Below are 17186 nucleotides of genomic sequence, written 5' to 3'. Positions count from 1 at the left end.
ACTGTTTTCCTGTTTTATGGTATTGCTGTGTGCACTTGAGGTGCAAATCTTCACTAAATGACCTTCAAATGCGATAAGACAAAACAATCAAAGGACACCCAGCAACGATTTCACACATCACCGCCAACCTAGCATAGAAAAGCTTACTTTGACATCGGATTGCCTGTAGAAAATCTTACCGCGTTTGGTGTTCCCGCATTTGATATTTGCGTTTCAAACGCACACAGCAATACATGTGATATCATATGTCACAGCATAGAAATCCACATTTGAATTGTTTCTCCAAAACCTCAAACTTTGAGTTGAGGTATCCTATAGGGTCAAGCGGGGCAATAAAGGCCACCTTTGATTTAAGCTTGAAAAACGAATTTTAAGCCCGATTACCTTAGGTCCACATAAAGGATGCTTCAACTAGCCATCAAAGTCAAAACCGTGCAAAAATCTGTTTTTATACTTTATATATCCACGAAAATATGACCAATTTTTGCTACTACGAAAATCTTATAAGATTGTGGATGTAAAAATAAGCTTGGCATAAAATAGTGTGTATTTTATTGCGATTCTTCTTACAGCAGTTCGTTCTTCTACTATCGATGGTCATCAAAATCTGAACTTATATATAACATGTAAGAACAAGGCAATATGGTCGTTAGGTGGACAGATCTACCTTTATGACGAAAACAGACACTAAATTCATTCATTTTTTTTGCAGTTCATTCCAATAGTCGCCACGTATAATTCTGAGCGATACCAGAACTATTTAACTGGTCAAAGACTATTGAATGTCAATGTTCGAAAAGTGAAGGCTATAGTGTCTCACTGAACGCTTTCGAGAATGAAATACTTTCAACTATTGGGAATTTTCTTTCGTCTGAAGAACAACTACCATTCGTGGAATATAGCTACCTTTATTTCAGCACAAAACATTCATGGCTTCGATGACTAAAACGCAGTCAATTTCAACTATAACGTGAATTACACCATTTCTCAGGATTACAATGGAACCGTTACGGGGAAACGAAAACTATGTAAGTTAATTGATACGAACGTTAGTGCTAACACACAAAAAACTAGTAAGCTCGACTCTAGGATCACCATTATTGCAGAATGAAATAAACGTTTTTGAATATTCTAGATTAGCTACCTTGAAGAATTACGATCGCTACTAAGGCTACCATGTTAATACATTACTATCAGTCTTCAGTTGATCGAAGACACTCGTAATTGTTGAATATCATGCGTTGGATGTTTCTAGATGGATTTCGGTTGATTTTCGTTATGTAGTGGTTCATATGCTGGAAGGATCGCCTGCGATCCTTTTCACTGTTACTAATAGATTCAAGAGTTGGAGCAAATATCAAGTAGGTTCAACTATTGCAACTTGTGAGGGAAAAGTGTGAACTTCAACGGAACAACAACTGTTTAAGCTACTATCCTAATTCTAACAATTTTGATTTCGGTTTTCCTAATTCGCAATCGACTCCATCGATCCCCGGGCAGCCATTCGTTTGGGATCGACGACAGCCGACGATTTGTATCGTAGCACCATGTTTTTGATGATAAGATTATCTAAGGCTATATTGCTAACGCCTCGCAGGCAAATGTACAACGTATCGACGTTCCCGATGATGTAACCGTAGGGGAGAAGTTCCGGGAGGCGCACGTCGTAGGCTCGCTTCGCCTCACCTACGTGATAGCTGGCGATCGAGTCCGTGCTGAGTCCCAGGTTGCCGCTGGGATCTACACGTTCGAGGAAATCTTTGAAGCTCCGATGGATGATGTAGTCCAAGCTCTGCCAACTGGTCTTGCCGGAGACGTAGGTGAACGCAATCGTGAACTCGTTCTGGCGAATCTTCCCGTTCTCTTGATGGCCGTTTTCATTCATTTCATCGAGGTATTTGAGGAATTGGTCCATCTGGCCGAGGTAGACTGCGATCGCGATCTTCTTGCCGTCAATGTGATCGACCATGGATTCGTTGGCGATCGAGATGATCTCCGAGTCGGGGATCATGGGTCGCTCTACCGTTGGGGACATGTCGGCGATGAAGGCAGGGCTCAAAGGTTCCGGAGGCGGTTCTGGTGCTGGAGCCGGTGGGATATTGTCCTCTTCGCCTTCGTCGAAATCTAATGGAAGATCGAGCATGGGACGACCGTGGTTGATGTAGTCAACGGCAGCACTGTAACGTCGGGATTCACCTACGGAGCTGGTCGGGCTGGTGGATCCTAGGGAAAGCTCACTGCCTGTTATCGATCGCCGAGTGACGATCTGCTGCAGACGATCGTTGTTATGCTTGAGGGACATCATCTCCTGGCGCATTTTCATGACCGTTTCTTTGAGACTTTCTACTTGAGAGGCGGTCGTGAGAGCCTCCAATCGGATATCGGTCAGGACGAGGTCCTTTTCGCGCAGTTGTTTCACAAGGTGGGTGACTACCGGATTGCCGTCCCGGTCGAACGTGATCTGTTGCTCGCCTAAAAATGGGAATGGATGTTTCTTGAAAAAGTTCGGATGTTATTGGTATGTTACAATTACCGTTCTGAATGGGACTGGCTGAATTTGGTGGACTGATCTTGGTCGGCGACAGCGGAGGAACGTACGGCTGCGGACTGATGCAGACATCTTCGTGACTTGGATAGTTCATCAGCATAAAGTCCGGATCCGGGTTGGAGCTTTGACTGACCGGACGGCTCGCTTTGGGGCCTTTTTGGCTGCGAGAGAACGCTCGCTGAAGAGAATGCCGGAAGCCGCTCTTCTTCTTCGTTAGCTTATCCTGATTGGAGCAGCTAGTGCTCGTTGAACTCACGGAATACATCGAGTCCGTACTGTGGTGGCGTTTCATCTCCCCATTTGTTGGCGGTTGGGCTGATTGCGATTGCTGAAAGTGATCAATGAGCATTGAATAATCTTATTCGAATGAACTTATGTGAATTAACTTACCGCAGTCCCACTGGCCGTCGTTCCATGGGAAGAAGTCAACGCAAGTAGTTGAGTCGCGGCTATCCCTGCAGACTGCTGTCGTAGAAGCTCGATCGTTTGTTTCATCTCTAGAATTTCGCTGTCCTGTAGAATTTAAAAGCGTACGTTATGCCTAGCGGTTAAAAATGGTATTATACGCTTTGATCATACCTTTTCATCCGTTGAAGTCGTCATTTTCTGCAACTTTTGCGAAACATTGACCAGATTCTGCTCAAACGCGGTTACAGCGTTAGACTGAAATGAAACGAGAAAATTATCAAAATTAGATAACATGATTGATGTTCTTGAAATGAGTAAGATTTATTGATTTGAGCCTCTACCGGTACTTCTGTCGATGCGATCACCCAAATTGAACTCTACATCATATCGTTCTCCACCGAAAACTGATCCGAGTAGGCGTTGGTAGCCCAAAACGTCAAAGCCTACTGTATCGCACGATCAGGTTAATTTACGACCTTTCGATGTTTCTCTCCGAATATCCCAAGCATCGTATGCCATGTGTTGTCAACATTTAACGAAGAAATGTCATACGAGCCCCGGCGAGTAATTTATGCTAGACAACTGATTTATTGCGCCGATCGAACAACAATGGACCACCTCGAGGATCACCAACGATCGTAACAGTTCAAAATCATTACCGTCGATTCATTGGAAACGCTATTAAGTGGAGTAGCTGCGTGAACTTGAAGCTAATAATCACGCTTGTAGACGCAGCCAGGTAGTTGAGCATTCACGCCTAGCAAGGCTTTGTGGCGGTGTTTTACTCTCGTTAGTGCATCGATACCGTAGATGCTCATAAAGATAGGAAATTGATTCGCACGATCAAGCTTCGCTGTCGTTATAATCACTGTGAACATCGCTGACCTGCCTTAGGGCTGCTTTTCAGCGCATAGTGTTGCTCACTGTGAAACAAGCAGTGATCAGATGATTGCTCTAGCGCGCTATAATTCATGCCCTATCAAGAAGGAATGCCAGAGTTTGCTAGGTAAAGATGCGTTAAACAGCTCTGAGAAAAGTACGATTCGTTTGAAATAATGTAATTGGGATAACTATTATATGTTTTATATTATATTAAAGTTTACCTGAAAATGTTTATAATTATAATTACAATCACTAAAAAACTCACAATCCATTTTTTTTTAATATTATTATTTATTTACTTCATATTTCCATACATTCTTACAGTTTTCTTTCTTTCCAAAACTAACCGCTTACATCTATTTTTGTCTACAGAAAATTACAATACTTTCCAAAGTGTTTTTTAAATGTCGTTTTATGATTCCATCTCATTTCTCTTATTTGTTTTTTGAAGTTATGCAAACTACCTTCTTTATTTAGGTTAAAAGAAATCGCCCTACTGACAAGGAATAAGGCTGCTTTTTGTCTTTCATTTTTTGGGTTTATTTTCCAAGACAGAATATTCTCCGCGTTGACAAATTTTAGTTTTAAATGCTTTGTTAAAATAATATTCGTAAACTCCCATACTTGCTGTGCACCCGAAGTACATCCCATGATACGGTGCTTATTGTCATCAGGTAATGAGCAGACCTCGCAGTTTGAATTTTGGAGCCGGCCTATACCATATCTAAACAGTTTTTCCCTATTTGGAATTAGATCATTTACAAACAAGTAAAGCTGTGATTTATCCTCCATAGGCAAGAAATTTGAATTGATATTCTCCCAAACATTTTCCCACTGTACAAGAGGAAAGGATTGTTCTATTTTCGGCACTGTGTTTCTTTTATCAATGAAGTACCAATACAATAGTTTAACTGTTGTAAGATCAAAGTTATCCTTCAAATATTTAGCTTCGGTTACCCACTCCTTTCCATTTCTCGATAATTTACTCAAACAGTCTAACGTTAACAAATATTCTTCATCACGATTTGCGTTTCCATACGTATCGTAGAGAATGTTTGTTATAAATAAAGCTTTACATTTACTCTCAACATCGACAAGGCCGATACCACCGTCTTCGCATCTCAAGTATAATTGATTACGATCCGCTTTAAAAATATTATTACCCCACAAAAATTGTCCAACCATCGATTTGATTTTTCCTATGTGGAGATTACTTGGAGGAATCACCTGTGCGACGTACCAAAGCTTTGAAAGTACGAAAGTATTTAAATAAAGTCCTTTTTCATATAAACTCATATTACGAAATTTACTGTTTTTCAATTGAAATTGGATGTTTTTTATGATATCATTGTATGTCAAATTGGCCATCTCAGTCCATTTGTTCGTCACATGTACCCCTAAAATTTTTTGATGGGCTACTTCCTTAATAAGGAATGGTCCTCCTTTGCACGAATTAATTCTAACAAAAGAAGATTTGTCTATGTTTAATTTTATTTTTGAATCCATGCCATACGAATGAATAATTTGAAGCATCAAATCAAACTCTTCTTCACTCTTGACGAAGAGGGTAAGATCGTCGGCATAAGCAGTAACAACTAAAAACCTATCATATATAAGAATGCCGTTGATACTGCTTTGCAATTTTCGTATCAGAGGCTCGATATAAATTACAAACAGTACCATGCTCAAAGGGCACCCTTGTCTTACAGATGATTTGATTGGAAACTGTTTCGTTAAAAATCCGTTGAATAAGACACATGACGATGCTGACGCGTATAATTGCTTTAAGCAAGTAACAAATTTTTCTGGAAAACCGAATTTAAACAGGACTTTCCAAAGAAATTCGTGACTGACACTATCAAAAGCCTTTTGTAGGTCAAGGCTTACCAGAAAACCCTTAACTCTCTTATTTTCAAGGGATCTTGTAATCAAACGACGAATATTTTGAATGTTATTAATACAAGACTTATTTACCATGCACGCCACCTGACCAGGACCAACTATTTTTTGCAAAACGGTTGTAACTCTGTTATAATTGTTTTACAAAACAATTTATAGTCAGTGTTGAGCAAACTTATGGGCCTAAGGTTATCCAAATCAAAATAATCCCCTCTTTTAGGTATCAAAGTTATTATTCCTGAAGTAAATTCTTTTGGAGGTGTAACTGAATTTACTAAATATGCATTAAAAATGTTAAATAACTCATCTTTAACCCGTATAGGCCTGAGTAAAAGCAAAAATATAGAAACCTTCACCGCTCAGCGAATTCTTAACGGATTCAAATGATTTTTTGTCAGTTCACTGGCCCACATATCTAGTTTCTAAAAGTGGCCAGAGGAACTCGGAAATATTCCTGTGGCCGGAGTTATTCCGGTGGGTCAAGTCGGGTGAAAAAGGGCTTTTTTTTGGGACATACCAAGATACCTTTCTTTATTTGCAATGACAATAATTTTAATTTGCATAAATTATTAAGATCTGATATTCAACATTATAAATGAAGTGTTTTGCACCGTTTAAAATATATCGGATGTGACCATTAGGACGTTATGCCCGGAAGAACCGGCTGTAGATTTATTGGATACTAACCCGTTTCAATTTTCGAAAAGTAGAAATCAAACACAATTTTGCACTAAAATGCGTTCCCATTAGCTTGGCACAGATGTTCAGATATAAATTGGCCACTTTATCATAAGTTTGAGGCGTCCCGGGACCCGAAAATGATCTTTTGTAGGATTAATCAAATGCAAAACTCATAGTTATCCAATTCAATTGTTTCTCAAAAGGTTTACACTGATGCAATTTTTTTAAAATTCCGTCATGTAGTGGCCACATTAAAGCCAATTCTGAAAATTATCTGTGACTTGAAATTTGCCTACCTTGAGGGGCACAAACGCACAGTACTCTTCTCACCCGACCTGACCCAGTGATCCACCGGAATAACTCCGGTCACAATAATATTTCCGCGTTACTCTGTCCACTTCTAGAAACTAGATATGTGTGCCAGTATACTGACAAAAAATCATTTGAATCCATTAAGGATTCGCTGAGCGGTGAGGGTTTTAGATTTTTTGCTTTCACTCAGGCCTATACGGGTTAACAGTGTCAAAATGTTTTAGATAAAACTCATAAGTCAGGCCATTAGGGTCTGGCGACTTTTTAGATGAACACATTTTTAAAGTAGAATGTATTTCATCAACTGAAATTGCATTTGCACCTATAATAAGCATGTTCTGATCGTTCAGATCTAAAGCAGCATTCACATTGCACAAAGCGTCTACGTCGTTTGAATCTTCTGTTGAATCTTTATCGAATAATTTCGAAAAATGGTCGAAAATAATATTCCCTAATTGAGCAGGATCTGCTACCAACGTTCCGTTATTTTTCAAACGAATATAGGAACAAGTTCGTTTTAGCTGGGCAGCAACTTGATAAATACTTATTTTTTCTTCCGAGGATAACGTCTGAGGACCTAACTTGAAAACGAAGTGTTTCATACGATCCATTTCGATTTCCATAATTTTTGATGTCGTTATTTGTAACTCATCATTAACATCTTCTCCCAATATAAGCCTATCAGTTAGTTTCTGCATTTTATCATTTAAAATTTGTTTGCTCTGATATATACTCTTATAAAGGTTCCAGCTTTCATTCTTAAAAAAACTTCCACATTTTCTTTTGAAGACAAAATTCCACCAAGAACTTCGATCTGTGGAATAAATATGTCTGTTTTTTAAATTATCATACTCATCGATAAATCTAGAGTTGATTGTATCACTTTCGATCAACTGTGGATTTATCTTCCAATATCCTTTACCACGCATAGCTAAATCATTTTTTTGAACTTTTGCTTTGAAAATAACTGCTCTGTGATCAGAAAAGGCAACGGTTACGGTTCGTGTTTCAGTAATGTTCTGAACTACTGTTGAATTAGCATAGAAACGGTCAATTCTTGAGGCCGAATCACCACGAAGGAACGTAAATTCATTAGTTTTCTTCTGCAGAAGAATATCTTTCAACTTGAGAGAATCAATCACGCTTTTGAGACTAGTGGAATAATTTTTACAAGAATTTTTTGTATCACCTGGCTCCAATATACAATTGAAGTCGCCACCCAGTACTGTTGACATAGCAGAGTACTTGCCCAAGTGCACAGCAAGATCTGTTTGAAACATAATATCGCGCTCTTTTTTCTTATTAGTTCCTGAAAACGCGTAGACATTGACCAAATTCATGTTTGCTACCGTGAAGGATAATATTCTGCCGTTTGGATGATAAAGAACGTCTTTATACTCCAACCCATTCCGTATCAGTATGGCTGTACCTAACGCTTTGGATGGCCTATTTACAATTGCTTGATGCGAATGTATGAAATTGAAATTTTCGAATATAACCTCTTGGAGGAAAACTATATCAAGTTTATAATCTCTTACAAAATCCTTTAACAAATTTTTGTTCAAATCTGAATTGGAGCTATTCAAATTTACTGTACTAATGGTTGAAATGTAGTTCATTCTGGATTAAGAATCACTGTAATTTCAAAGGTCACCTTGAATGGTTTTCAATTGCTTATTTTTTGATCTTGTCTTCACACCTTGTAATTCACTTAAGACCGGTGTCGCAGGTACTTGTAATGCCTGGTCACTATTGTTATGATCTGCTTCCGTGCTAGATTGATCAGAGTCTGTATCCTTTTGTCCTTCGCCTTTACCAGTACGCCCCCGCTTGCGATTGACGACTGTTGTGAACTCGGGACCATTTTTTTCGGACTCCGGTACTTGTTTACCTTCTTCATGAAGCTTGTCCTGTTGAGCATCATCTAAGATAGCTTCGTTCGGTTTTGCCACCGTGAAGCTCTTCTTAGTTAACACCACCATTCCACTGGTATTTTCGGCCGACTTAACTCCAACCAGTCCAATGTCTCTTGGTTTGATTCCCAAGAGAGTGTCTTTGTAGCTGTTGACCACAGCAGAATCCCCAGTATCAGCACAATCAGCACCACCAGAAACACCAGTAGCACCATCACAACCTACAGCAGCAGCAACAACAACCCCATCACCTCCACTCACTCCAGCAGCACCAGCACCAACTCGCACATCAACAGCAGCAGCCTTTCTTAAGCGGTCATTCACCGTAGTAGACCTTTTCGGGCAACCCGCTTTCATATGATCCGTGGATCCACAGATGAAACATTTCGCTTGTAAACCATCGTAATAAATTCTAGCCTGCATGTGACCAACATGCATACTAGCCGGAATATCACGAAGAATCTCCATGTGTACGCCACGGACTCCTGACCAGATAGGGTATCCTGTTTCGGCGCCATACTTCTCGCGAACCATGTGATGGATTACACCGTATTTCTGGAACTCTTTGGCAATGTCCCTGTCTTCAACCTCTGGTGGGAGGCCGAAAATTCTAACGTACCGGAATTGCTTCCCGGCAACCGAAACCGCAATGGACGCCTTATTACCATTGTCAGATTCGAAATCGACTGTAGCTGGTAGTCTCATTACTGTTTCCATCAGATCCTTTTCGTCACGGAATTTGGCAAAGACAGAGAATTCTTTGCCTTCTCGGTACATCGACAAAAGCATGTCACTTGTGATACCATTTTTACGGAAAAAATTGAAAACTTCCTTATCTTTCGGATTGGATTGCTCACGACCTAAGTACATACGCATTGTGTTTTCGCGATAATTGTTGTTCGCCATTGTTCGTGTCTTTTGTTATCTCTTTGAATAGATCCACAACTGCAGTGCAAAGCACTCTTAAACACCGTAGGTATGAAACGCCTCTGTTTAATTTATTAGTTCACCACTGCTTTGGAAACACGTCCTATACGGTCGACTACTCGAAGAGAACTGTCCATCCCGAAAACGATTCAGAACTAAGTGTGTGCAACGCCATAGCTTACCAAGCCAATTTAATGTCAAACCGCGAACAATAGAAAGTGTTCAAATAATAGAAATATTAGATTTGGAACGCTAGAGGCGCTGTTACCTCCATACATTAGTTGTGATGGAGATAAATCGACCACAGTAGCCTTGATTTCTATTAACGATTTCCTCCGGTACTCAAAGTGTCAAGGAAAATTATTTTGGTTTTATTTTCTTTTTCACTCTTTACAAAGTGCTATAAGGGAAACAAGTCAAGCCTATTTTCAATTTCTGGAACAACCGATGCGATAAAAAATTTCCAATCAATGCTTGGAATGCCTTTCATTTGGAATTCGCAATATTTAAAAGGATTGGTGTGACTCAATACGTGTTTCAATTTGTCAGTGAACTTGTGTGCTTCTAAGGTAGTTCCAATAGCAATATATCTACAAGTATTGAAAGACAGAATCCAACTTAAAAACTACAGTTGCGTGATGGGATAATTGTATGGAGTGTCAAAAACTACATTTCCTTTGAGCAACACAATATATAATTTTCTGCAAAATTAATCACATTCTGGTGGGCAAAAAAATGTGCCCTTTTTATCAATCAACGATCCACAAGCTTTCGTTATCGGCTGCGGTTTAGTTAAACTACATGAGTAGATGAAAAAACCGAATTTAGTACTAGAGGTTTTTTCATCTACTTATGGGTATTCTACTCAGCTTGAAGATTTATTATAAACTACATGTCTGAATCCACTATCGTTGCTTTACTTCTCATTTTCCTCTCTGTTAGGTTGTTAAAATCCGTGGATACAAGAGGCATTTTAAACTCCTTATATTCGACGCCATCCAAAACACCATTATTGTGGGGAAACTAGGTTGAAAATTTCGATTAGCTGTTTTTCTGGAAATTATTGAAGGTTGCATTCCTAAACTGATTTAAAAAAATATCCAGTGCCCAGACAACCACAAATCGCATAAAAGTTCACGTAAAAACTCGTTTATTCATACAAAGTACATTAAAATCGAACAACACGGTGGATAAAATCGTCTGATTGAGGAGTTTCCTCGAATAAAACGCTTTTATTCTGAGTTCATTTGTAGATTGTGTTTCGTCCCGTACACTCGTACAAAGTAAGTTGGATCAATCCATAGCAGCTAGTCAAATCAATATTCGTTATCATACGTTAAGTCGCATAAGATCACAGGTTAGTTCGGTAGAAGATTTATACACTCGCACAGTATGCTATTGTTCATCACATAATATATGCACGTATATCGCCTCCACTTTTGTACGTAGAAGGCCTTTTCGCGACATCTTATAAGTGAAATTTTGCACATAGAAAGCCTCCAGGTGATTTAGTTATACGCACATTTTGGTTGTCTGGGTATAAGGCTGATGGGTAGGACGAGATCCCGGTCGAGATTCTCAAGCACGGAAGTGAGCAGCTTTACCAGTCGATCCACCGACTGCTTCGAAAGGTATGGAAGTATATAGAAATGCCCACCGGCTGGTTTGATGGCCTCATACGATCAACTACAAGAAAGGGCAAAGATTGGAGTGTGCTAATAACAGAGGAGTTACTTTACTGAGTTCGGCATACTGTTGCGCATCCTGTTTAACAGGCTGAGACTTCCAAGGAGTCCTTCGTCGACGAATACCAAGCTGGTTTTCGCGAGGGCCGTTCAACAACGGACTAGATGTTTATTCTTGATAAACTCCGGAAGTATAACTGGCAGACTCACAACCTATTTATTGATTTTAAGGCCGCGAGGCATACGATTCAAAGAAAGAAATGAAAAGAAATGAGCTGTGGCAGATAATGTCTGAACTTGGTTTTCCAACGAAACTAATGAGGCTGATCAGGCATTGCAGAATTAGCTCTCATTTGAGTATGAAGCACGATCAAAGCAAGCAAAGAAAAACATTCCATCTGTTGCGATCCACGATCGTCATTGTATCGCAAGGTGTAACAAGTCTGATAAATGGAAGCAGCGAGCTAGAGCCCCAAAGAGAGAGCGATGATAAAATCCATTTTTCTCGCTTGTTTACCGTTGGGGGTAGGTGTTTTTCTTTACTGGTACGATAAACAATCCACAAACTTCCAATAGCAATAGTGTCCCCCAGGCTTGGAGCATGTTTAGATGGGTTTTATCATGTACTACTATCCCCCCAATCTGATCAAAGTTGTAGCAGTATACGATAAACAGTCTCTCATAATGTGCAGCATGTTATGATAGTTACAGAGAGCGATACGTGAGAGATTCTCTCAATTTTCTCAGGATTCAATCCCTGAGGCTGATACATGCTACGCGGGATGGTTCGACATCAAGTGTTCGGATTGCAGACGAGGTGTCAACCTCGTTTGTGAAGTTAAACGGATTGAAGAAGGGAGACGCATTTTCGAGTTTACCGTTCAACATTGCACTCGAGGGTGCTATTAGGAGATCCGGCGTGCAGAAAAACGGCACCATCATCACATGGTCGTGATCTCGACCTTATTGGAATCGATCGCAGGTCAATGGCGGAGGCCTTCGTGCTTCTGAAGAGAGAGACAGCGAGGGTAGGCCTGGCCATTAATTCTACCAAAACGAAGTACATGGTTTCTGGTAGATGATAGAGATAGGCCTATTGGTGTTGGTGCTGAGGTAATGTTTGATAGGGTTGTGTTTGATGTTACTGAAGAGTTTGTTTACCTTGAAACACTTGTGACATGTAACAATGACGTGTCCTGCGAAGTCAAAAGACGTATTGGAGCTGCGAATAGGGCCTTTTACGTGAATTACGAGTTTTATTTATCAAGTGTACAAAGATGCGAATATCATCAAACGTGTGCAATACGGCAGACTTCAGTGGGCCAATCACTTAGTGCGCATATCGGAAGAAAGAATTGCGAAAATAATATTCAGCAGAGAACCAGGTAGAGATCGACGGCTTCGGAGAAGACTACGAATACGCTGGCTGTACGCAGTGGAAGAGGACCTGGCGATCCTAAACGTTCGGGGCAACTGGAGAAGTTTCGCCCAAGACTGACGAAGATGGAGCTCTACAATACGCACGGCAATGGCATGACGCTACGCTGTAACCATCAAGGTCTCACAGTAGGTACTTAGAGAAAAAAAAACATTAGTGACCATTGCCCAAGCAACCGAACGTTCAGATAAAAGGGCATGTTTTGGCTTAAGCAGCTCGCTTCTTAAATACTTAACCGAACTTCAGTTCACATAAAGTTCGTTTAAGTAGCTTAAATAGAATGGTGTTTAGAGTAGAGAAAAAGTTAGACTCGAACTTGTTCGGAACTTTGTTGTTGTTAATATATGCATGAGATACTTTTTAAGAATCATGTTCTGTTAGTACTCAATATGTTCTCTTATTCAGCGATAAAGTTTAATTGGAACCCAAAATGTACTAGAAGTTATCTTTTGAGTTCACTGTTTAAGTAAAATCCGAACCTTTAGTTGCTAGGGTGACCCACGAGCCATAATTTTAACCCTTGTATGCGTTCGCATTCATACAACAGCTATGCTATCGTTCGAGGAAGATAAAGATTTTCGATAGAGAAAAAAAGACACACACCATCCTCTGATTGATGCCGATCACTGTGTATCACCACGTGTTACATTCGCTGTCATTTTCTCATTCATAGCATAGCATAGCATAGACTGACTGTGCATGTCAATGTTTGCTACTCCGTGATTGATCAGACCTGGTAAGGATTGCACTACAATCCAAATGAATAAGGGATGGGAGTTTCCGCTTATTCTCGAAGTGCAATTTTAGCAGATCTAATATTATTGATCAATAACGGCGCCGGCCAAGTCCTTACAGTCAGTTGGGATGGGGAAGGTATGTTAGAGAGTAATGATTGTTGCTTCTAGGGACTGAGAATACCTCAGCATCTCCACAATCATCACGGGAAGGGTGTTTATTAGTGAGGGAGGAAAAGATCTGGGAGTCACAATTGGTCAGTGATGCGATCCATGAATAAGGAGGAAAAATACGTCCTAAACTTAAAGCTAGTTTTGCATTTAATCTCGATAAGTTTTTGGTAGAAGGTTTAAAAAATAATTCAACATCCAATTTGTCGAACCATTCAAAAGATGTTTTTTGTAATGACGTATATATTTTAAATAATATGAAACAGGAATGATGCCGACACTTGTAGTGACGAATCATACATAATTTGTTTGAAAATTACAGAAGAGTAACGCTGTACATTTTTGTCTCGAGATGAAAAGTTTTTGGTAGGAGTTTTAAAATATAAGTGAACATCCATAATGTTGAACCATGCAAAAGATGTTTTTTAGTAACGTTAAAAAGAGAGAATATATGTATATATAAATTATATAAAACAGGCATAATGCCGACACTTGTAGTGACGAACCATACAAAGTTTGTTTGAATATTACATAAAATTAACGCTGTCATGAAAAAATGTGTCATTATAAGCATGAAACGAGCTCACTAGTTAGTAATCCATCCTCGACTGAACATGTATATCTTTTCGCACTCACACAACGCAAACCGTAAAACTACTCGGCGTCCCGAAAACAAATTGTCTTGTTTGGGCTCTCCGAAGCACTCGATATCCATTCGCTGTCATTCTCTCATTCTGATAAAAAAAACATTACATATGTCACATTTTCTTTACAATGTTTGCCATCAAAGGCGTGCTATATCAACCAATAGATCATAATTAAGTTGCTTAGGGCAAAATATTTGGTATGAATGTACAAATAATCATTCCAGCAAATCTTTAAATAATTTAAACTAAAAAATGTTAAAATCCCAAAAAATAATATAATTATGTATTTTCCATACATCTCCAGAAATATGATTCTGATAAAAAAAAAGCTAACAATAATTAGACTTCAATATAACGTTGGCACAAGAATCTCCCGAATGGCTAGATATGGGTGGTATGAATAAAAAGCGTTAAACTTTACTACATGTAGCATTTACTCAAAAACAAAATCCACAAAGTGCACTACACTTTTGGTATGAATAAAAAATCTTTCGAACATGTAGTACCTACTATTTTCGAACTAAGAAGCTTTTCTCAGATTTTTTCTTACCGCCCTGTAGGAATTCAATTGAAAATTCAAGCTGTATCATCGACAGAAAGTAATTTGACTTTGCTTAATGTAGATCAGATGCAACCTAACGCCCTGTAGGGCATTATTTAATAATTCCAAGCTGTATAAACGCCCTAAGGTAGTTTGTAGATCAGATGCATCTCAACACCCTGTATGAAATCAATAGTTAATTTCAAGCTTAATCAACGCCCTGGAAAAATTTGACTTTATTTCATGTAGATCAGGTGCACCTTAACGCCCTGTAAACGTCAGATGCAAATTACAAGCTTTATCAACACCCTGAAGTATTTTGACCTTATTCCACGTGGATCAGATGCATCTTAACGCCCTGTATGACATCAATCTATTAAGATTTTTCAACGCCCTGGAGTAATTTGAGTTTATTCCACATAGATCTTTGCGAGACCTGAAGCATCGTTTCGCTCTGGAGATAATCTATCGAAATTTTTGAGCTGTATCAACGCCAAACACCCTGGCGTTTTTTTTTTTACTTTATCCTATGTAGATCAAATGCATCTCAACGCCCTGTCAGACATCAATTGAAAAATCCGAGCGTTATTAACGCACTGGAGTATTTTGACATTATTTCACGTAGATCCGATGCATCTTAACGCCCTGTATGACATCAACCGATCCAGCTGTATAAACGCCCTGGAGTAACTATATTTCGCATATATCTTTGCGGTACTTGGGGCATCTCCGAGCTGTATTATCACCGTTGAGTATTTGACTTTATCCTATGTAGGTTAAGTGTATCTTACGCCCTATAGGGTATCAATTAAAAATTACAAGCTGTATCAACGCCCTGGAGTATTTTGACCTTATCTTATATAGATGAAGTCTATCTCAACGCCCTGGAGGACATCATTGAAAACTCGAAGCTTTATCAGCGCACTGTAATATTTAGATTTTTCACGTAGATCAGATGCATCTTAAGGCCCAAAATGACATCGATCGATCAAGCTGTATCAACATGGAGTAATTTGAGTTTATCTCACACAGATCTTTGCGAGATCTGGAAGAAACTTACGCCCTGTAGAAAATCTATCGTAATTTCCGAGTTGTATCAACGCCGTGTAGTATTTTGGCTTTCCCGTATGTATATCAGGTGCATCTTAATACCCTGTAGGACATCAGTTGAAAATACCAAGCTTTATAAACGCCAGGGAGTAATTTGACATTATTCCACGAAGTTCAGGTCCATCCTAACGCCCTGTAAAACATCAATTAATCCAGCTGTATCAACGCACTTATTCCACATAGATCTTAGCGATATGGATCATCTCCTAACTTTATAATCGCACTTAAGTAATTCGACTTATACTTTGTAGATCAAGTGCATCTTAACGCCCTGCAACGCGAGCTGTTTCAACATCCTGGAGTAATTCGACCTTATTTTATGTAGATCGTATGAATCTTAACGCCCTATATGTCATCATTCGATCAAGCAATATCAATGCCCTAGAGAATTTTAACTTTATTCCACACAGATCTTTGCGAAATGTAAGTGTGTGTAATTTGACTTTATGCTATGTATATCAGGTGTATCACAATGCTCTGTGTGCCATCAGTTGCAAATTCTAAACGTACATAGCGTAGATACGCCCTGGAGTAATTTGACCGTATCATACGTAGATCAGCTGCATCTTAACGCCCTGTATGATATCAACCGAAATTGTCGAGTTGTATTCACTTCCTGGAGCAACTTGATCTTGTTTCATGTATTCATCATACATGCCTTAATGCCTTGTAAAAGGCCCTTGACCTTAGTTCACATAGATCAGGTGCATCCCAACGTTCTGTTGGACATCAATCGACATTTTTGAGCAGTATAAACACCATGGAGCATCTTAACGCCCTGTACCAATACGTTCTGATATTCTGGTATCCCTCTGGTATCAATTACCTTTTCTACGTGGAAAGCAAAATTATGTTGAAATCGTTACGTTAACTCTAGCATGACTGAAACAATATCGATCAAATCATCTCAAGCGACTCCTGAAGTTTGATAGGATATATGAAAGTTTAAAGCTGAAAAAAACATCAACAGATAAAATACATTGTGAACAGTTTACGGATTTTAAATTAAATATCTCAAAATTAAGTTTCGACCATATGTTAGTTAAGGACTGTTCATTTTATAAAGTGGGCACCTTGTGCATGCTGTATCTTTCTTATTAATCAATGAAATTTCAATAAGTTTTTTGCACATCGTTCGACTAGTATTGTACAATGATGTGATAATAAAAATTCTCCAAAATAATTAAATTTCACACGAATATGGAACAACGATTAGATCGGTCGATTTTTTGAGGTTATCAAAATCAATGATTGTAAGAAATTGGCTGGAAAATTCGATAATTTATATTT

The 17186-nt window shown here is 39.0% G+C and overlaps 1 protein-coding gene across 1 annotated transcript in view; it reads right to left on the bottom strand.

Annotated features, from left to right (window-relative positions):
- Window positions 1-888: 888 nt before the first annotated feature.
- The window catches only part of LOC110677175 (protein sickie-like), a 122470-nt gene continuing 106172 nt past the window's right edge, over window positions 889-17186 (bottom strand). Inside the window, exons 4-7 of the mRNA XM_021848046.1 lie at window positions 3128-3211; window positions 2939-3061; window positions 2534-2876; window positions 889-2472 (exon numbers count right to left, since the gene is read on the bottom strand). Coding sequence (XP_021703738.1) covers window positions 1466-2472; window positions 2534-2876; window positions 2939-3061; window positions 3128-3211 — 1557 coding nt within the window. The 3' untranslated portion in view covers window positions 889-1465. The remainder of the gene's footprint in view (window positions 2473-2533; window positions 2877-2938; window positions 3062-3127; window positions 3212-17186) is intronic.

This window comes from Aedes aegypti, chromosome 2, assembly GCF_002204515.2.
Source record: "Aedes aegypti strain LVP_AGWG chromosome 2, AaegL5.0 Primary Assembly, whole genome shotgun sequence".
NCBI classification, from domain to species: domain Eukaryota; kingdom Metazoa; phylum Arthropoda; class Insecta; order Diptera; family Culicidae; genus Aedes; species Aedes aegypti.
This window is presented reverse-complemented; position numbering and strand designations above follow the sequence as displayed.